This window comes from Stegostoma tigrinum, chromosome 2 (assembly GCF_030684315.1).
Source record: "Stegostoma tigrinum isolate sSteTig4 chromosome 2, sSteTig4.hap1, whole genome shotgun sequence".
Lineage (NCBI taxonomy): Eukaryota > Metazoa > Chordata > Chondrichthyes > Orectolobiformes > Stegostomatidae > Stegostoma > Stegostoma tigrinum.
The window spans coordinates 68,920,907-68,943,842 of record NC_081355.1 but is presented as its reverse complement, the minus strand read 5'-3'; the positions used below and the strand labels follow the sequence as shown (position 1 = coordinate 68,943,842).

Sequence of the window (22,936 nt, the reverse complement as noted above, 5' to 3'; positions counted from 1 at the left end):
GCCCGATAGCTTAAACCTAATGGATGCCATCTCCTTTCTCCTGACCAGAGCCTCAATATCCCTCGTCAGCCAGGGATCCCTAAACCTGCCAGTATTTCCCTGGACTCTTGATAGTCTCCCATTTGCCAGCCATTCCTTTTTCTTCAAACAGACTCACCTAGTTGACCTTTGCTAGATTCTGCCTCATGGCCCCAAAATTGACCCGGCTCCAGTATGACGCCTTAACCTGTGAACCTGTCCGATCTTTTTCCATAACTATGTTAAAACTAAAAGAGTTCTGGTCACTGGACCCAGTGTGCTCTGACTGACTCTTCAGTCTCTTGCCCAACCTTGTTTCTTAAGAGGAGATCCCTCCCGAGTAAAGCCCTTGACATATTGATTTAGGAAACTTTGTTGGACATATTTGACAAATTCTACCCAGTCAATACAGGGGAAATTAAAATCTCTCTTGTACAGGTCACCTCTACCCCAGAGGGGTTCCCAATGATCCAAAAACTGAAAACCCTGCCCCCTACACCAGCTCCTCAGCAGATCGAGGACTGCTGACAACTATGACAAGCTTCCTATGTTTATCTGCACTAAACAGCTTAGTAAGACAGCAGTAATTTGACCCAGACTTCTTTGGTTGAGGGGCAAAGTGCAAAAAGGTAAGGCAGTGCAACACAGGGATGCCGTGAGCATCCAGGTAGGCTCAGTGAGTGAACATTGAAATTGAGTGAAAGGCCGGGAGATGCAGCCTGGGCTGCATGACTGCGTACACAAAACCCTTGCCGTAACACTACATTGACAGTGGCCAGTGCAAACCATGATGCAACAGCAAAGCACAGAAGTATCCTGTACCTGATGAAGGAACAGCGTTCCAAAAGCTTGTGTTTTTAAATAAACCTGTTGGACTATAACCTGGTGTCATGTGAATTCTGACTTTGTCCATATCTAATTGCCCTAGAGGGCAGTGGAGAGTCAACCAGATTGCTGTGGGCCTGGAATAGTGTTTATGTCAGCAAGTAAGGATGACAGATTTCCACACTAGTGGATCAGATGGGTCTTTTCCTGACAATTAACAATGGATTTATGGTCATCATTAGACCCTTAACTCCAGGTTTTTATTGAATTCAAATTCTACCATATGTGGGGTTCAAACCGAGGTCCCCAGAACATTTTCAGGGTCTCTAGATTAATAGTCTAGCAATAATATCTCTAGGCCATTGCCTCCCCACAACAGTTGACGAAGCATACGGTATCGATGGCGATTGGGGATGAGCATTAGCAGTGAGTGGGGCGGAAGGGTGGCTTTCCTAGGATCTGCCTTTCCTGATGCTTGGCCCCTTGGTCAGGTACTGAGTGCACAAGCAACCCTGTACAGGTTTGTGTCTTGTATTTTCTACATGATGCATTCTTCACCCACTGCTGAGTTAATACCAGCAAAAGCAGGAGGAGGCATTTAAATTGCCCATTTCCAGTCCTTTTTTGGTGGTACTTTAACAGGATGGAGGCTACTGGGTGGCATCCTCTCATGTAATTAATTAGTGTTCTGCCACCAAATGCACCGCAGGGCTGGGCGTTAACTTCCACCCTACGTTAACAATGCTTTACGCTGTCGTATTTGTGATTATAGGAGTGAATCTGTCTTATCATTATTGTTGTTCTAAGATGAGACGAGCCGTTTCACAGAGGAGCACATGGCCCTGCAGGGTAAATTGTATTAATCTTATCGGAAAATTACCCTGTTAAATCTTTGAAAGGTCTCTCAGGAAAATAACTTGCCCAAGCATATAACCCCTTTCGGACGGTCTGTGGAGATCTCTCGTCCTGGTATGGCCTCAGTGTGAACTTCCACTCTGAGGCTTGATATCAATACGGACTGCGTCGAAATACCATTTCGCTGTACTATTTTCCTTTATTCTATGATTTATTCCTAAATCTGCAATGCTGGATAGTTTTTACTTTTCTATCTTCCATGAACTGTATCCGAAAAAGCTGTACCTACAGACTTCTGTATCTAAGACGGTGCCATAAGTGACTTGCACAATTTTCACTGTACTCATTTGAGTACATGTGACAATAAATCTAATTCTGTTCTATTCTAATTCTGTTCTAATTTATTATGGCAAAATTCCTTGTACTACACAATCACTAGTTGGGAACTGTTGAGCTAAACTGTCTTCCTATGTTGCAGCAGATATATGGGAACACCACCCCCTCCAAGTTACTAAACATCCTGACTGGGAAATATATCACCATTCCTTCACTGTTGCTGAGTCAAAATCCTGGAATTCCCTCCCTAATAGCATTGTGGGTCAACCCATAGCGGGAGGAATGCAGCTCACCATTACCTTCTCAAGGGCAACTGGGATGGGCAAGAAATGCTGGCCAGCTAGCGACGCCCACATTCCAACAAAAAAAATGAATAGAATAAAAGATTGAAGTAATCAGGGAAAAATTAAACTAAATAAGACAAAGTTTACTTTTATAAGATTCTTCCAATTTTCAAGAGGTTTCTATTCAAATCAAACATTCAAAGATCCCAAAGCTATTTAAATCACCTTCCCTTTTTGCATGACATCTTATTCTGAAAAGATACTAGACGTGGAAGAGCATCTTAACATAAACATTTTATTTCCACAGTTTTAGCCAATATTCACAAATCTACATTGGAAGATGTTTTATTGACTATTTTGTCAAAGATTTTTTCTTTTATTTCATGTTGGAAAGGCCAAGCTAAATTGGTTTGCTCATCCTTCATAAAAATGTTAGAAACAAGACAAATGTTCTGCAATGTAGGAAGTCAGAAATAGACAGACTATTTGGCCTGAGGATATAATCATACCATAACTGGAATATAATCATACTATCGCTGTAATATTGATATGAATTACTTTTACTTCAGACAGGTACTGCAGTGATAGTGTCTGTGTAGTCTGAATCTAGTCAGGACCCAAATGGTCACTGCAAATTCAGAAAGCTTTAATACAAGAACTAATTATGATGGAGCAGAAACAAATTTAGGAATAAGTTAATTGGAAAAAAAGATTACTTATGTGTTTAGTGTCTTCAAAAGCCAAATAGGTTGAGTTCAAAGACCTCTCATAGAATTGTATTAGCTGAGTTAAATGGACAGAAATTTCAGATTCAATTCTGTGCTAAATGAGTTGATCTCAGTGCGGAGGCAGTAATAGAATGAAAATTTCTTTGAGTGCCCCGGTTCAGAGGCAAAACTCAACCAGGTTTCACTAACCAGTGATTACTAACGGAATGATACCCTCCTATTACTTGCTACCTTTCCATTCACTGACCTGACTCGGGCAGAATGGCCAGTGCAGGGCTTGTGACTATGAATAAGGGCTCCAACCAGAGAAAAGAAGAAGTATGTTTGACGCTAAAGACCTCCACTGAAGCCAAGGGAAAAAAATGGGGTTGGCCACACAAAGATGAGGTGTGAAAATGTTCAAAGATGTTTGAACATTTAATCTGTGTTAATTGTGACTGGTTGGATGCTGTAACCTAGATAAAATTATCAGTGATATTAAGCTCTATTATGACCTAAAACATGATAAATTGCACAGAAATGAATAGGGAATGGAGAACTGTTTTGGAATTCTCTGATAATGAGTAGGTTTAGAATGTAAAGCATTATGATAATAAGCAGGTTTCTCTGTACTTGAAACACTAACTCCACAGAAATTACCAGGTCTTGGTACTTAATGTTACATCCATTAATGCAATAATGTTTCAATTAATTCAGGTTGACTGAATAATTGTGCGTTATAAGTTGATTTTTAATGAGGGCACATTTAGTGAAAAGGTTTTGTATAGTTCTGATATCCTGTGGGTAATTATATTGTAATTATATAGTAAAAAGAAAGTAACCATTATCTGCTGGTGCTGTTAGTTGGACTTAATTAACAATTGGAGACACCTAATCATAAATCCCAATGAGAATGACTGGCAGTTATTCAGTGACTCTTAATCACACTAGGATACCTGGTGAAAAAAAAACAAGTCATAAAATGCAAGCTTTTGTTTGGACATAACATAAATTCTATTAGATTCAGTGAGCAAGATTTCAAAACGTATACTTTGTCACCTTACATAGTTTAATCAAACATTTTGTGATATTGTTTTGAATAATTACCACTTATGCACCTGTTGAGAAAATCTGTTTTTGTCACTTACCATAGATGGGTCATGGTAGAAATTCCTCAGAAAAATTTTAAATCTAAATTACAAAAAAAATGTATTTGTATCCCAATGAGCTGTTTCTTCTCTCTTTCACGCCACATCTGAGGTAGATGTAAACCTGGAAACAAGTGTTTGTACTGTAACTAAGTAATAGGCAGCCTAGCTGTAACCAGCTTTGATATGCCAAGTACCCCACATATCTAATTTTAACTTGTTTTGCAGCCAGCCCATGTCACAACTGTTAGTAACTGAAGTCGGCTAGCATTGACATTTCAAATGAAATTAGTATGTTAGTAATGTAGAGTTACATTTGTCTTAGATTCTGAATATAGGATGAAAAGGTGATCATATCTGTGTGAATGATAGAAAAGCTTCATTAGTGTACAATAACTTGAATTACTACTTAGTTATCATTGCAATAATGAAAGTTGGAGAAGATTCAAAACCCAGATGTGTCCAGATCTTTATCACAGTATTTACATGATTTTGTGATCCTAGTGCAGAGCTTCACACAAAGGGCAGAATATCAGCCATTAGAAAATTTCATGATGCATTTTCCACTTGTGAATCTTGCCTATTCATAAGAATGAATTTCCACACCATCCATTAACTTGCTTGGGTAGAAAGTCTAAGACTGGGAGTGGGAATTGTCCATCCCTGTGCTGGTGATGAATTGTCCTATGGTTTAAAACAAAATGAGGCAGGTGGTTTCTGAATCTAGAATTTCTATAATCCCGCCCCCCCCCCAACCACACCCACACAGACACAGACACACAACCACACACCCACACCCACACCCACACAGACACACACCCACACACACATATATTTTTGCCACGGGCTAATTTCATTGGCATGGCTTGGGGATTGTGAGCCTCAGTGAGGGTCATTGGATATACTATTGATAAGGGATATTAGAGCAGTCCAGTATTTTCTTCTAATTCATGCATTGGATGTGGGCACCTCCGGCTGGCCTAGCATTTATTGCTCATCCCTAGTTGCCTTTGAAAAGCTGGTGGTGAACTGCCTTTATGAAGCCCTGCAGTCTGTGTGCTGTTGATAGACCCACAGTGCCACAGGGGAGGGAATTCCAGGATTTTGATCCAATGACAGTGAAGAAATTGTGATATACTTCCAAGGCAAGGTAGTGAGTGGCTTGGATGGGAACTTGCAGGTGGCACTGTTCCAATGCATCCACTGCCCTTGTCATTCTAGATAAAGTAGTGGTGGGCTTGGAAGGTGCTGTTAAGGATCCTTGCTGAATTTTTTCACTGGATCTTACAGGTGGTACACACTGTTGCTCCTAATCATCAGTTGTGGACAGAATGGATGTTTGTGGATGTGGTGCCAATCAAATGGGCCGTTTTGCTCTGCCAGGAGTCATAGAACATAGAACATTACATTACGTTACAGCACAGTACAGGCCCTTCGGCCCTCGATGTTGTGCCATCCTGTCATACTGATCTGAAGCCCATCTAACCTACACTATTCCATGTACGTCCATATGCTTATCCAATGACGACTTAAATGTACCTAAAGTTGGCGAATCTACTACCATTGCAGGCAAAGCATTCCACTCCCTTACTACTCTCTGAGTAAAGAAACTACCTCTGACATCTGTCCTATATCTTTCACCCCTCAATTTAAAGCTATGCCCCCTCGTGCTCGCCGTCACCACCGTAGGAAAAAGGCTCTCCCTATCCACCCTATCTAACCCTCTGATTATTTTGTATGTTTCAATTAAGTCACCTCTCAATCTTCTTCTCTCAAATGAAAACAGCCTCAAGTCCCTCAGCCTTTCCTCGTAAGACCTTCCCTCCAGACTAGGCAACATCCTGGTAAATCTCCTCTGCACCCTTTCCAAAGCTTCCACATCCTTCTTATAAAGTGGTGACCAGAACTGCACACAATACTCCAAGTGCAGCTGCACCAGAGTTTTGTACAGCTGCAGCAGAGTCGAGCTTCTTGAAGGCTTTGGTTACTTCTTGGAAATTGGCAGCCTGAAAAAAACATGCCAACTCAGTGACGTCAGGAATGTAGTGGGAGCCCCCTGGGAAATGGTTGGAAATCTTAGAAACAAGTAGGGTAATTTTTGTGGTACCAGTTTGTGAGAAGAACCTGAATCTGTATCAAAGAGAGAACAGGAGACAGGGGTATACTCCCTGAACACATGAGGCCTTAGATAAAAGTCAGCCACCTAGCCATACCTTAGTCTATTCTTAGAAAGACTGTTGCCAAACTTGAGGTATCTCACAAATCTAAGAAAAAGACTGCAGATGCTGGAAATGGAAAATACTGGAGCAACTCAGCAGATCTGGCGGCATCTCTGGAGAGAGAAACAGGATTGATATTTTGAATTGAAATGACTTCTTTGGAAGAAACGGTTACAAAGAAGAGTAATTGAACTGGAAATGTTGACTGTTTTTCTCTCTGTCTGCAGAAGTTGCCAGACCTGAGTTTCCCCAGAATTCCCCATTTGTTTGAGTAATATATCCTGTGAGAAAGGAATTCTATCTCTGTCTCCTTGGACAGCAGCAGTAGCAACAACGTTGCATGCCACAAGTCAGCAGGAGGTATTAGGCCAGCACCCAGGATGGAGGAGAATAAAGAGCAAGAAAACCTGAAGTGGCATGTGTACCACAGCAAGCTGGCCTATGACAAACCTGCCTGCTTGGAAATTCCCAAATGCCAGTGCAGGAGAAAGTTGATTCTGTTCAGCGAGATAGTGACTAACCTTCGTGCCCTCCTTTAATAATGTCTTAGCCTTTAAGATCAGCCATTTTTCAGGTCTGCAAGTAGCAATGAAGGTACCTGTCAGAGTTGTACTGTTGACCTGTGTGTGATATCTCAGGTGGCTGCTCTCAGATGCATTCATGCCATTATAGATACTGTCACCACAAGGGTGGCTGACTTCCTCAGCTTGCCAATGGAGAAGCTCAGATGACAATGCACCTATAGCTAGCTTCCCATAGGTTCAGGGTATCAAAGACAGCACCCACGAGGCCGTGAAGGTATCCATGAAAGACCAGGCAGATCCATCAATTGGATGGCATATCTCTTCCTGTTATTGTCTAGCCTGACTCTGACCATAGGAAGAACTTCTTAGATGTTAGTATTTGCTTTCCAGGGAGCTTCCACAGTTCATGTATGGGGAAGATTTTTTTTTCCTAACCCCTGGTTCACATTTGGGCAACAAGGGCTACCTTTTGAGGAACTGGCTTCTAACCCCAATAAGTATTCCTACAACTAAGTATTAATGCACAATAGATCTACTTGAGGGGAGATTTTGATGCTGTGACTTTTCTATTGAAGCCCTTCCGTGCTTCACAGTGAGATCTTTCAAATGGTTATCAAGCACTGCATATTACCAATGCAAGAAAATTAGCAAATGGATATAGGAAGTAATAATGAATGTGAATTGAGTTCATTGCAAGGGGATGGCGTGTATAGCAGAGTACTCATGCTTCATCTTTACAAAATATTGATTTGACTGCACCTAGAGTACACTGTACAGTTTGAATCACCTTTGTAAGGAGGGATTGGCCTATTATTTTTGCTTGGTGAATAGAAGGTTGAAAGGTAATATTATTGAACACATATAAGATTCTGATGGGACAGGGTAAGTGCTGAGAGGGTATTTTGCTTCATGGACACCATAGAACTAGGAACACAGTTTAAAAATAAGGAGCCTCCCATTTGTTAGAAGTGAGGTGTTATTTATTTTCTGAGAGGACCATTAGTCTTTGGAATTTTCTTGCACAGTGGGCAGTGCAGACTGTCATTGAATATATTTAAGGCTGTTAAATTTTGATTGACAAACAAATGAAAAGTTAAATGGAATAAACAGGAAAGCAGAACAAAGGTTAATATTAGACCAGCCAAGACCTTATTGAATGGTGGAGCAGACTTGATGTGCTGAATGTCCTGATCCTATTTTTAATGACTTTGTCATTAAACATGGTGTGGCAGATGGGTTTGGTGCTTGAGCAGAGTCCCAGGACAGCCCCATATCATTACAAGCAAAAGACCAAAATTGACCTAGTACCAGACATGTATTCTATCATTAGGAACTCAGGGCAGGCTGGAAAAAGAAGCCCACAGCTCTCTGTGACACAGGAAGCAGAACCACGGACTAGACCACGGAGATTTGCCATATAGGTGCAAAGCTGTGACAAAGAATCCATGCGAGACACCATGTAGGGGCCCTGAGTTCCTGACAGAATATATGTCTGGCAGTGGGTTAACTCTGAGACTTCACATAAACAGTAACCATACCAACATCCATCTCAATAAAACAACCAGGAAGAAAAGACTTACTAGCTGCACTCTCTTGATCGTAAACTTTGAGAATCAGAAAACTACTCTATATGTTGCAAAAAAATTTGATATCAATACATAAAATGCATGCAAATCATTGCATAAAACCGAAGACATGAATATAGCATTCGTAAACGACAATTTTCTGATCTATAACTGTGAGTAACACATCACAGTGAGCCAGTCTAATGACATGGTGTCCTGTGAATATGCACTTGCATTCAATACTTCTCCTGTTGGCCAGGAAGGAACTGGAGGCAGTCTGTTCAAGTCTTTGGTGACATGGCTATAAGGACTATGGAGATCAGCCTCGTTAGACAGGGACTCATGGGTGCCCATCCTGTGACTGACCTAACTGCGCCATTGCAGAGGTGGCCATCATTGACTAGTCCTGCAGACAGATGCTACTAATGACCGAATGACTGCAAAATCTGAAAATGGTGAGATTCCTTCACTCTGCATGCAGCGCTCATCCTCCTTGAGAGTTTCATCAGCTCTCAAAGTGCTCTCTAAGGCCATTGGATGATAGGGTTCTGCTGCTGGGTTAAAGCTGCCGTTCCCTCTCGTCAATAGTATGGCTGGTTTCGGGTGAAAAGCTGCTGTCGTACTTCGTAGACATCAATGCTGAGATTCTGACCTGACTGGTCCAGGCAATGGAGGGAAGCACGTACCCTGTGTCAGGTATCAGGCTTCTCCTGTCTGCACTCAGCATGCAGTCACTGTGGCTGTCACTGAGGTTGGCCACAATATATTTACAAGATGCAGCAACTCACCGAGGCTCCTCCAACAGGACCTTCCAGACTAAAACCTCGATCATCTAGAAGGACAGGGACACAAATGCATAGCAACACCACCACCTGAAAGCCCTCTCAAAGCTATGTACAACAGCATTACTTGGAAATGTACAACCGTTCCTTCACTTTAACTGGGACAAAACCCTGGAACTCTCTTCCTAACAGCATTGTGGGTATATCTACACAACGCCACAACAGTTTTAAAAGGAACCATACCATCACTTTCTCACAGGCAATAAATGTTGAGATAGCTGAATGATGCCCACATTCCGTGAATGAATAAAATAAAACTTCTACTTAGTTGCTTATGTGGAATAAACTGCACCTCGTTAAGTCAAGAGCGTTGTCTTATTTGACTAGCAAGTGGTTTTACTTTACCGTGCTAGACCTTCTTTGATTGTTATTTGAAAAAGCTACCCTTCAGTGTCTATTTATTACACCCTTTATGATAGACTCTAGCAATTTCACTACTACTGATGTGAGGCTAACATGGCTGCAGTTCCCTTGCTCCTTTTTTAAATGTCTGGTGACATTTTCAAGCTTCCAATCTGGAGGGATCATTCCAGAATCTGTAGAATTTTTGACAAAAATCACCAATGTGTAAACAATCCCCATAGCCACTTACTGCAACTCTCTGGGAGGTACACAGGATTTATAAATTTTAGCCCCTTTAATTTCTCCAATACAATTTCCTTCAACTTCTCATTATTGCTAATCACTTAGATCTCTAATTCTAGGAGATTTCTTGTGTTTTCCTCAATGAAAACAGACACAAAGTATTCATTTAGTTTCTGATACTTCTCTGTTTCCCACAATAAATTTTCCTATCTGTGTGACCCATATTTATCTTAGCTATACATTTCTTTTTTATACATATAGAAGTTTTTTAACGTCTTTGTTCTTTTTGCTTCTTGCATTCATATTCTGTTCTTCCTTCCCTTATCAGTTTTATGCCCTTCGTTTGTTGTACTCTTTAATAACTTTCCAAACCTCAGATTTATTATATCTTATCATTATTTAAGCCTGTTATTTTAATCTAATGCAATCCTTAACTTCCTTTGCCAGCCATATTTGTTTGATTATTTTTGCATTGTTGGACCTTAATGGAATGTAAAGTTGCAGTAAGCTGTTTAATAGTTTTTGAAGGACTGACCATTGCCTGCCTGCATGCGGTCATGTCTTTTAATGTATTTTCCCAGTTCACCTGTCAGGTTTTATTCCTACTTTTGGTCTGTCACGTTTATTCTGCATATCAATAACCCAAAGCAGTTCTAACAATAGAATAAACTCAACATTATTGATTAAAGCAAAGTATGTTACAAAATGTAGTGCAAATATTTTCCCCATACACTGCTTACAATCACTAGTGAACCCATTTACATTGACCTGCCCAAGGATCAGACTAGGATAGGTGACCAGCCTGCTGTGTTCCAACCTTCAAGCACAGATTAGAAGACTTTCATTAAAAGCCATCTGTGCTGTGAGGCAAGCCTTCTTTGTATCCTATTTTCATATAAATTTGCCGTGTTCAAATTTTTACACTGTCCAGTCTCCAGCAAATGATCAGTTTGCTCACTGGCAAACATCACAACTTTGTCATGTTTCCACATTGGTTTGATCAATTAACTCATTAGGCCAAGCTTTTGTCTACTTGGAAAGAAGTTTATTTCTTGGACTTCAATGAACTTTGACCTCAGCTTTAGCTTCCTCACACTGTGTCATTACAGCTAACTGAATGATAGTTACATGGAAATCACAAATTCAGCTGATAAATAGTCCATATTATTACACCTGAATCATTGAGTCCATTCTAAACAAAACCTGTGTTTTCCTGAGTTAATGTCATAGTTCATTTGTGCTGAGTTATAGTGCTTGATATAAACCCATTCACGTTGCTTCAGCAAAGCACAGAAATGTATTTAAACCAGTGACTTTTCTAATTATTTGGTCATCTCCAGGCTTTGTGTTTCTCCTTCCTCATTTTATTTAAATTCATTTTGGCTAACCCAGCAAATTTGATGTTATTACACAGCTCAACTAACTTTTATTTCATCATTTCATGACATCCCTGATTCAATCTAACACATCTGCTATGGATACCTCACTTCCGAACATATTGTAAATTTTAATCATGTTCTGGTTATTTTTTCCTAAATTTTCATCTACAAGGCTTTGAATTAGCTCTTTTCATTATATGAAATAGTTCCAAAATAGCCTCTACTGTAGTTAGCTTTTCAACATGCTGCTGTAAAAATCAATCACTGAGGTCAGAAACTGTTCCTTTACAGCTTTAATGTTTGTTTACCTAATGCAGTCTACATGCAGACCGAATTCACCTATGATTATTGTAGTGCATGTGCTACATGTTTGTCTAATCTCCTGATTTATACCATGATCCTCAATAGTATTACCATTTGGAAGCTGATAAATAACAGTAATGAATGCCTTTTCTGTTTCTTAGTACCACCCAAGCAGATTCCAAACATTGTTCTGCACATATTTCTTGTCCTGCCCTGACTAAATGTTGAATAACTTTGAGTATTCACTTACAAGTCTTGGTCAACGTGCAGCCATGGTATATCTAAGTGCCCTTAACTTTGTCCTTTTTAAAAGTCATTCCACATTCAAAGCATACTGGTCACTCGACCGGTGACACTTTCTGAGATGTATTTATCTTGGACAATGACTAATAAGTCCATGACTTCACATATACCACAGGACTAATATTCCCCTTGTCCCCACAGACATGTCATCCTGTAACTCAGGAATTTATTTGTTACGCTTGGAATAAATATAAACTTATTATAGAGTAACCTGATTTTACAGCATTTATTTTATCTTTTTTTTGCTTTGACTAGTTTATTGCACTTTGACTCGGTTTAGTTTTACCTCCCTTTTGCTAGTGGGCACTCATGAAAACCTTGCTATCTTTCCTTCATACGTAGTTCATTTTTCAGTTTTGAGCTGTTTGGATTCACTCCCGAACAGCAGCTTCTTGCCAACCGCTAAATTTAGATTTCCTGAGATGGTATTTTTGAAATCATAATTGACCTTTCACAGTGTTGTTTTCAGTGTGAAGCCATTTCTTGCTGTCCATGATCTTTTCAAATTTTCAGGCTTCTCTTGCAGTGTTTAGAACAAATCTACTTCCCACTCTCTGTGCATTTTGTTTTTGAAGTTCACCAGTGTCCTCAGGATCCATGTAACACAGAGACATTAAAATAGTTTGAAATGAAAAGGTAAAATAGAAAAACAGTGAATGCACAAATATAAACTGTAAAGAGAAGGTCTGTAAACAAGTAGCAATCTAGTGAGCATTTGTGGCAACATTATTGTGGCAACATCCTGAATGAAGTCCTTTGCTCCCTTCCAGACCTAAGTTTTAACATGGGCTTTCACTTATAATGGCACCCCAGTGATTCTTCCCTTTAAGCATCTATGTACATTCCCATCCACAGTTAATTCCTCACTTATCCCATTCACATTCTTAAAGTGCAACTTTCGACAAAATAATGTTTCAATAATGATCAGTGAATTAGTTATAAATTGAGAGTGCTGAACATTTCTTCATCAGGAGAAAATCAAGCATTAGAAGCATCAGAAATTGAAATGGAATACAATCTGCAGTACATTCCTAATGGAAATAATTTTGTAAGACATGCATTTCTGAACTTAAAAAGGATATACATTTTAAAGATAACAAAGTATGAAGCTGGATGAACACAGCAGGCCAAGCAGCATCTCAGGAGCACAAAAGCTGGTGTTTTGGGCCGAGACCCTTCATCAGAGAGGGGGATGGGGAGAGGGAACTGGAATAAATAGGGAGAAAGGGGGAGGCAGACTGAAGGTGATAGGTGGAGAGAGTATAGGTGGGGAGGTAGGGAGGGGATAGGTCAGTCCAGGGAAGACGGACAGGTCAAGGAGGTGGGATGAGGTTAGTAGGAAGGAAATGGAGGTGCGGCTTGGGGTGGGAGGAGGGGATGGGTGAGAGGAAGAACAGGTTAGGGAGGCGGGGACAGTCTTGGCTGGTTTTGGGATGCAGTGGGGGGAGGGGACGAGCTGGGCTGGTTTTGGGATGCAATGGAGGAAGGGGAGATTTTGAAGCTGTGAAGTCCACATTGATACCATTGGGCTGCAGGGTTCCCAAGCAGAACATGAGTTGCTGTTCCTGCAACCTTCGGGTGGCATCATTGTGGCACTGCAGGAGGCTCTGATGGACATGTCGTCTGAGGAATGGGAGAGGGAGTTAAAATGGTTCGCGACTGGGAGGTGCAGTTGTTTATTGGGAACTGAGCAGAGGTGTTCTGCAAAGCGGTCCCAAGCCTCCGCCATTCTTCTACGCCTATCTGCTTTTCTCTCCATCTTCAGTCCGCCTCCCCCTCTCTCCCTATTTATTTCTGAACCCTCACCCCATCCCCCTCTGTGATGAAGGGTCTCGGCCCGAAACGTCAGCTTTTGTGCTCCTGAGATGCTGCTTGACCTGCTGTGTCATCCAGCCTCACACTTTATTATCTTGGTGTTTCACGAGTCCAGTTTTCTTCAGCTTGTTGTCCTTGATAGTTGTTCGGTGTGGGACGAATACAATTCTGCCATGTCAACCTTTCCACCTTTTCAGAGCCAACTTTTCTGCAACAAACTTTAGGGATGGCATTGTCAAATCTTCTCAAGTTGATAACACATTTGGGGCAGGTTTTTATTTTGCCAGGCACTGATCATACTTTCACCTCATGAATCGGCAGTGTTGTTGATACACAAAAAAAAATGATAGACACACCAACATTCCCTGATTTTTAGCATAACTATAGGTTTCCTTGATTAGGTGGGAGAAGGTACAGTGCAGATAAGATGACTTGATTGCCCGAATTTCCCATAATTCATTGGCTATAGCAATGAAGTTGCATTGGAGACAAAAATTTACTTTGACATTTTTGGATAAAGCATTAAGGTTGATAGACTGAAACTAAGATCAGCAATAACTTGAAGTTGCGGCATGATGTTCTTTCCAATTAGGGATGTAATATAGGGAAAACCATTCTTGAAAGAGTAGCTCAGTCATTTAAATGCCTTGATCTGATTGCTAAATAATACACATGTTTTTTAGAATATCCCTTCAAAGTAGTTGATGTTTCCATCTAGTACATCACTAATGGCTGAAACTTGAAATTGTGTGCAATATTTCCAGTTAGCAGAAATGTTAAGTGATTTTTCACTTCGAATAAACCCATGTTCCAACAACAATTGAAGACTTCTTTTCATGGGTAGCCATCTCGTTTGATAAGGTTCTTGGAATAAATCAAGGGATTTTTCAGCTCTTTCAATAGCAAAATGAGTCGCTTGCCCTGTAGCTTTTTTTAAGGGATGTCGCTAATTTGCACATCAATGGTCAAATCAACTTCAACTTACTGATTACGAACTTTGTACCTATTTTTCTCAAGTTGTCATGCAAGCAAGCTTTCAGCTTTCACGTAGATGATTATCAAAATAAGGGACACATTATGCTGGTTTTGACTTCGATCCAGATGACCAAGATTTTTTTTCCGTATTTTCCGTGCTGCAGCTTCTGGTACAGCTAATTTTTGTAGCACACATTTTTGCATACCTGTATTAATTTTCTTGTCAAAGTCATCACTTGTTCTTCCCATTGCAGGGGGAGATAGCTCAATGTAGCCTAAATCTTAATTATTTCTTCTCAAATGCTTTACAATTTCTCATTTTAGTTTTCAATTTTAATTGAGAGGCATTGTTGATTTTCTTTTAGGGTTTTGACAATTGAAATCATTAAACTAACTGAGCGTTTTGTTACCTTTCCAGCTGATGCTAGATCCTAGACTGAAATCTGGTTTGATAGATCATATTTCATTTTGTTTTGATTTTAACAATGTGATCTCTGCTGAAACCTAAGTACACAATGCTGAAGATTTGAAGATTTGTTTAACAATACAATAGAGGTCTATTAACAAAAGAAATGAAAAAATAGAATCAACTGAACTATGTACTTAATACATTTTCAATTTTTTTAAACATGTAGCGTAAATATAACCCCATCAATCCCAAAACTCTCAAATATACAATGAAAGAAAAAATATCAGCTTTTGTACAGTATCCAAAGCACAACCCTGGTACAGTACACAAAGAATAGTTGCCAAAGACACCACTTGTACAATAAAAATAGGGAGGTTTTGCTAATAATCCCTGTCTGTAACACCATAATAAATTTAAGCTACTTGTTTTAATTTATAAAATGATACTGGAGATATTCATATCCTCAGCTCAGCGATATACTCATTTTCAAGAAACCTGTTCACAGTTTTATTCAAAACACCTCTGGTGTGAAATTAGGTCTGAGTTGATTGTTAGATAATCAAGTTTCACTGTGTCCTTCCTATTTCAGGACCACTGGTCTAAATAAGCATCTTTAATGACTGGACTGCTCAAAGCCACAATTAGAATTTTAAAAAAACTCTCTAAGTTATGGGTATTTTGTCCAAGCTTGAAAGAGAAGAAAATTCCAGAAATCTCTAATAGACCTTGAGGCCACATAATTTACACTTATTGGGTCATACAATAATCACAGGTGAATTTAAAAATCTGTTAACTGTGCATGAAGAATTCTTACAGAATTCACCATGGTCACTGAAGTGCTTCCGTGACACTTATTGATTTCAGATACACAGAAGAATTTGTGTTTCTAATTAAGCTGGAAACCAACCATGAAAACTTGCAATACATGATGGTAATTAGATACATAGGACTAATAACCTGAGACATAGATATAGAACCGGAGACCTACAGTGTGGAAACAGGCCATTCGAACCAGTCACAAGTCACACCTAAGAGTCATAGAGTCACACAGCACAGACACAGACCCTTAGGTCCAACTCTTCCAGGTTGACCGAGTTTCTCAAACTAAACTAGTCCCACTTGCTTGCGTTCAACCCACATCCTTCTCAATGTTGCCTATTCTTGTACCTGTCCAAATGTCTTTTAAAAGTTTGTAACTGTACCTGCATCTACAACTTCCTCTGGCAGTTCATTCCGTACACCCACCACCCTCTGCAAGAAAAGTTGCCCCTTAAGTCCCTTTTAAACCTTTCCTCTCACCTTAAATCTATGACCTCTAGTTTTGGACTCCTGTACACTGAGAAAAAGATACTGACTATGCACCTTATCCATGCACCTTGCAATTTTACAAGCCTCCATAATGTCATCTCTCAGCCTCTGTCACTCCAGAGAAAATAGCTCCAGCTTATTCAGCTTCGCCCTTTCGCTCAAACCCTCCAACCGTGTCAACATCCTTGTAAGTCTTTTCTGAACCCATTGAAGTTTTTACAAGATCTGTCCCATGGTAGGGAAAGTAGAATTGAGTGCAGTATTCCAAAAGTGGCACAATCAATGTCCTGTACAGGTGTAGCATGACCTCCCAACTCCTGTATTCAATGCACTAGCCAATAAAGGCAAGCATGCCAAACACCTTCTTCACCACCCTGTCTACCTGTGACTTCACCTTCAAGGAACTATGAACCTGCACCTCAAGATCTCTTTGTTTGGCAACACTCCCTGGGACCTTGCCATTAAGTGTCCATAGGTGTGCAGGGTAGGTGGATTGGCTTTCCTAAATTGCTTATTGTGCCCGGGGATGTTTAGGTTAGTTGGATTAGATATGGGAAATGCAGGCGTAGGGGAATGGGTCTGGGTGGGATGCTTTTTGGTGGGACAGTGTTGAATGTTGGTTCCAATGGCCTGTTTCCACACTGTAGGTCTCCGGCTCTATATCTATGTCTCAGGTACTAAGTCCTTCCCTCATTTTCCCCACCAAAATGCAACTCCTTATACCTATCTAAATTAAAATCCATCTGCCACTCCTTCGCCCATTTGCCCACCTGACCAAGGGCATGGACGTTTTGTATTATCTTCTCTCCACAAGCAGTTTAAATTGTCATCAACATCTATATTAGAGTATCTGGAAACAGCTGAAACATTCTGAGGATCTATGATTATTACGAAATTATGCACAATTCCAAGTGGCATATTAGTTAGGTCTCAATTATATGAACTAAATGATAATACCAACACATTCGAGAATTCTCATAGACTGGATATCATGTTTGCCAGACTGCATAGAACACCCTTTCCTGACACCATCAACACACCACCAGCACTGTCCCCCAGCTCCAATGCATTGACGTCCAACACCATATGTCACCACCTGGCTGTGATACCACCAATTGGAAGAGGGTCACAGGGATGAGATCAGACCAAAACTTTTTTTTCAATAAAGTGACTGGTAATTTTGGGTGCACAAACCTTTCTTTATCTTGTTAAAATTTGTGTATTTCACTGTTTTGATGATTCAAATGATTAACATATTAGAGAACAAACTACTGTATCTTAAAATCTAGCATGCAAATCTGCATAAAAGGATGTTGGAAGCAGATTTGCGAGAAACTTTCAAACAGAATTAAATAAAGGCCTAAAGCTTTTAAGCTGTGGAAAGAGAGTGACAGCTCTTTCAGAGTGTGCACAGACATGATGAGCTGAATGGCATCCTTCTATGCTGTGTTGCTCTATGACTGTGCTAATTCTTTAGAATCTTCAACAAATTTTCTTGCTAGTTCCACCACATCCATATTATTGTGTTGTTGGATTCGAGTAGTTCCAATAACTTTAAAAAATTGCTTGCTATAAATTGTTAACTTTATTATAACATATTTATTGATATAAAAACATTCTTTCCCACCTACTTTCTTCAATGTCACTTTCTCGAGTGAATGCATTAGTGTGTGCCTTTCCTTCAGTGACATCACATAGGAGCCCTGAATGGGACTCCAGATAATATATGCCATAATAACATATTTACGGCCCTCTGATCGCCACCCCCATTAATCTCCACCAAGCCTGTGTTCAGACTGCAGCATTTTCTAATGCCCCTGAAAACCCAATGCTTTTGTCTCCGAGGCATTCTTAACATTTTCAGAATTTTGAGTCTCTTTGGTCAAAGCTGACTTTTTTTGTCTGCCTCTTTTCTTTCCATCCTTCATTTGTTTTTGAGATTCTCACCTCTTAACCAAATGTCCTGCAGCATCCTCGCTAATCAACCATTATTTGTTCTCCACTCAGTTGTAGTGAACAGGCATTCTCATTCTGCTGTTGACAAGTGAAAGCCTGAACTTGCATTGGGGTAATGTGAGGGCTTTAAGGGCCATTGGTAGAGGAGAACAAAAATTTGCAAGGAAGAAGCATGGGGAAGTCCTATGAACATATCTTTCAAAAGGTCTTCGAATTCAGACTATGATTCAGAAACCCGTTAAGATCTGCGAACCATGAATCATGGAAAAGTTGGCCTGAATTCACAAAAAGCACTGAATCTAAAAGATTCTGACCTAGCAACACATCTGGCCAGGTCAAAACAAAGGTTTATGATACATATCCTTACTCTGTGTTGTCTAAAATTAGGGGAGCTGGAAATGGAAGCAGGAATCGGATCCTGCCTGCCATTTTTAAATATCTGCAGAATCCTTTCAGGTCCATAATTTATATGAATATGGGCCAATACATCATTTTTTTTCCACTGCAGACATGGTAAAATGTCACAAACACAAGATCATGATCAGGGTGCCTTTCATTTCCTGAGATGAATTTGCCTCCTGTTCCTGTGTATTTTGAACATGCTAGGCTTCACTAGAATGTGATAGGCTAAGGAAGCCACTTGGAGCTTCAAAAACTGTGCTACGTTTTCTTCTTAGTCTCAGAGATATATAGCATGGAAACAGATTCTTTGCCCCAACTCATCCATGCTGACCAGATATCGGAAATAAATCTAGTCCCATATGCCAGCATTTGGCCCATATCCCTCTAAACCCTTCCTTTTCATACCCCCAGATGCCTTTTAAATGTTGTAATTGTACCAGTGTCCACCACTTCTTCTGGCAGCTCATTCCGTACATGCTCCACACTCTGAGTGAAATCTTTCCCCCATCACCTGAAACCCATGGCATCTAGTTTTGAACCACCCCACCCCAGGGAAAAGACCTTGTCTATTCATCCTGCCCACACCCCTCATGATTTTATAAAACTCGCTAAGGTCACCCCCCAGTCTCTGACGCTCCAGGGAAAATAGCCCTGGCCTATTTAGACTCTCTCTACAGCTCAAGCCCTCCAATCCTGGCAATATCCTTGTAAAACTTTTCTGAACCCTTTCAAGTTTCACAACATCCTTACTGCAGCAGGAAGACCAGAACTGCAAAACTGCATGTGGTATTCCAAAAATGACCTAACCGATGTCCTGCACAGCCACAACATGACCTCTCAATCCCTATACTCAGCACAATGACCAAAAATGTTGTATTTTGTGAGAGATAATGGGAACTGCAGATGCTGGAGAATCCACATCCGGCACCTTTCCCTGCAACAGCAGGAAGTGCTACACTTGCCCCCACACCTCCTCCCTCACCCCTATCCCAGGCCCCAAGATGACTTTCCATATTAAGCAGAGGTTCACCTGCACATCTGCCAATGTGGTATACTGTATCCATTGTACCCGGTGTGGCTTCCTCTACATTGGGGAAACCAAGCGGAGGCTTGGGGACTGCTTTGCAGGACACCTCTGCTCGGTTTGCAATAAACAACTGCACCTCCCAGTCGCAAACCATTTCCACTCCCCCTCCCATTCTTTAGACGACATGTCCATCATGGGCCTCCTGCAGTGCCACAATGACGGCACCCGAAGGTTGCAGGAACAGCAACTCATATTCCACTTGGGAGCCCTGCAGCACAATAGCATCAATGTGGACTTCACCAGCTTTAAAATCTCCCCTTCCCCCACCGCATCCCAAAACCAGCCCAGTTTGTCCCCTCCCCCCACTGCATCACACAACCAGCCTAGCTCATCCCCTCCCCCCACTGCATCCCAAAACCAGCCCAGCCTGTCTCCGCCTCCCTAACCTGTTCTTCCTCTCACCCATCCCTTCCTCCCACCCCAAGCCGCACCTCCATTTCCTACCTACTAACCTCATCCCACCTCCTTGACCTGTCCGTCTTCCCTGGACTGACCTATCCCCTCCCTACCTCCCCACCTATACTCTCCTCTCCACCTATCTTCTTTTCTCTCCATCTTCGGTCTGCTTCCCCCTCTCTCCCTATTTATTCCAGACCCTCACCCCATCCCCCTCTCTGATGAAGGGTCTAGGCCCGAAACGTCAGCTTTTGTGCTCCTGAGATGCTTGGCCTGCTGTGTTCATCCAGCTTCACACTTTATTATTTTATTATGTTGCATTTTGTGGATTGGTTTGTGAACTCCGATCCTAAGTTGGAAAATGCATAGGGGTTGGGGAGGAATGGAAGAAGACTGGACCAGTTCTGACAATGGTGACTGATCTCTGGAATGGTTGGCAATATGGAAGAGGTGAGCACTCCCAGACGTGCGGTAATGATGGCTGCTGAGTCAATGCAGATAAGGTTCCCAGCATTAACTCAATGGGGTCAGCACTAAGATGTACGTTCATAGTATTAAAGCTTGGAGCCCATGTAGTGTAATGGACTGAATGTTGAGCCAAAGCAAAGAAGAATGTCTGCAATATCTAAATATGAAAACTAACTTCAGTTGTAGTCAATTGATTGAAGCTGAAAAGTGCAAATTTAACTCAAGCCATTTTTAATATTTAGAAATTCCTTACTTCAGGAGATCTTATTGCACGTCTCTTGAGGTCAGAAACATTCCGCGGCGACATTACAAATGAGATAGAAAAGCTTGTGGAGAGTTAGCTTATCACTGGATTGTAAATGATTGAGCAGCCATTATAGGGGATATTCCAATTGTCCACGATGATGTCAGATAAGCTACAATAGTCTTGTTAAAATGGCAGAAATGTTGCAAGTTAATGATGGACAACTCAACCTGAATAATTGCAGCCTCTCATAATCTATCGTGTTGTTCCTAAGAAATGAAATATTAAGAGATTCCACTGTCTTTGATTTTAATAATAGGAAAGACAATCGACTGTGAAGAAAAGAGACGATAGTTCCCAACAAACAAAAAAATCAGAGGAGCGCACCAAAATTCAAAGAGCTAACTCTGTCACTGTGGATGGACAGGGACTCCAGGTATGTTGTTTGATAATGCCAGAATCATTACATTATGTTATTCTCTTTTGGATGTGTACTTTGTTTATATCAGAAGGCTAAGAAATGCAGAATACATTCTACAGCAGTTGTTTGTTTTTGGGCAAGCTGCTCATTAATTATCCAGAACACACTGACTTTAGATATCTAACTGAGATAGTAATGTGACTATAGTATGGTTGAGCTAGACACTGTGAGACAAGTGGGGTAACAGAGTCAGTAACCAAAGCAAAATCTTGCAAATCTCAACCAGTTTGGCAGTATCTTCAGGAAGAAAAACAGAGTTAATAATTTGAATTCAATGATTTCTCCTTTGGAACTCAAGGCTTGTGGAGATGTGATGTGTTTTGTGCGGTTGAAGTGGGTTGGGCAGCTTGGAAAGAACAGAAGGGATGATCTGGAATATCTGGAATGTGAATGATTATGTAACAAAGGTGTAATGGAACAAAAGGTGATGTGAATGATAATGGTTGAAGTCAAGAAACAGCATGAAATGCATCACATTTCTTCCCCTTATCCTTTGAAGGAGACACATTTTTGACTCAAAATATTAACTGTGTTTTCTCTTTCATGAAATCCTACCAGACCTACAAACTATTTCTATCACTTTGTGTTTTTGTGTTGATGTCTTGTGTATACCTGATTCTGTTGCAACACAAGCCTGCCCCCACAGCCCCAAAGAAAAACTTGGGCCAGGGTGCATCTCAGTTTGACAGCTGAATTTGGGCACGTGCTCTGAAAAAAGGGATGAAATCCCAGTTTTGTGGTACTTTCAGCCTGTGGAGAGGAGGACAGGAAATTCTGATGGACCAAATGGTGACTCTGTTGTCCACCTGAATGACAGGGAGTTCTTAAGCTCTATTAAAAAATTACTGTGAAATCCTAAAGGAGCATGCAGTAGTCTGTTCCTCTCTGGGCTTAGTAAAGGCCCCAAAATACCTTGAGGTATGAGAAAATAATGACACCTCTGGGATTGACAATTTGATTGTTCTTTCAGAATTTTGCCATCTTTAATTCCATGAGGCAATGCCCATGACTTTGTAGAGTGATAGTGCTTGGCCATTCTAGCATTCTCAAGGCAGATAATGCTGTTGTCTACCTGCAGGCATTGTTGGCTCATTTTCATGGTGCTAAGTATCCCATGCTTCAGGGTGGTGCTGATGTCTTTGGGAAATGCTGGTCTCAAGTCTTGCTTCACCCACAGTTCCACGAGGAGTACAAGGCCATTTACATTTCAGCCCCTTTGTCTCCTAATCAGAGGATAGTAACCTTTGACTCTAGCTAAGCTGTCAGACTCATTTCTGTCATGAGAGGCTGTGTATCATCAACCTATCCAGAAAGGAATTAACTATTTACATTGATATTTTTTGTAACATTTATCTCTGTCCAATCAAATTGTGTCTCACAAACTTGATTGAGTTTTTTTGAAGAAGTAACAAGGGGATTGATGAGGACAGAGTGATGCATGTGATCTGTATGGACTTCAGTAAGGCATTCAACAAGGTTCCTTGTGGTAGACTGGTCAGCAA

The 22,936-nt window shown here is 40.8% G+C and overlaps 1 protein-coding gene across 4 annotated transcripts in view; it reads left to right on the top strand.

Annotated features, from left to right (window-relative positions):
• dgkb (diacylglycerol kinase, beta) overlaps positions 1–22,936 on the top strand; it is a 752,355-nt gene that overhangs the window by 261,113 nt on the left and 468,306 nt on the right. For all 4 annotated transcript variants that reach the window (XM_048520589.2, XM_048520551.2, XM_048520559.2 and 1 more), the window contains exon 14: positions 21,273–21,389. In XM_048520589.2, coding sequence (XP_048376546.1) covers positions 21,273–21,389 — 117 coding nt within the window. The remainder of the gene's footprint in view (positions 1–21,272; positions 21,390–22,936) is intronic.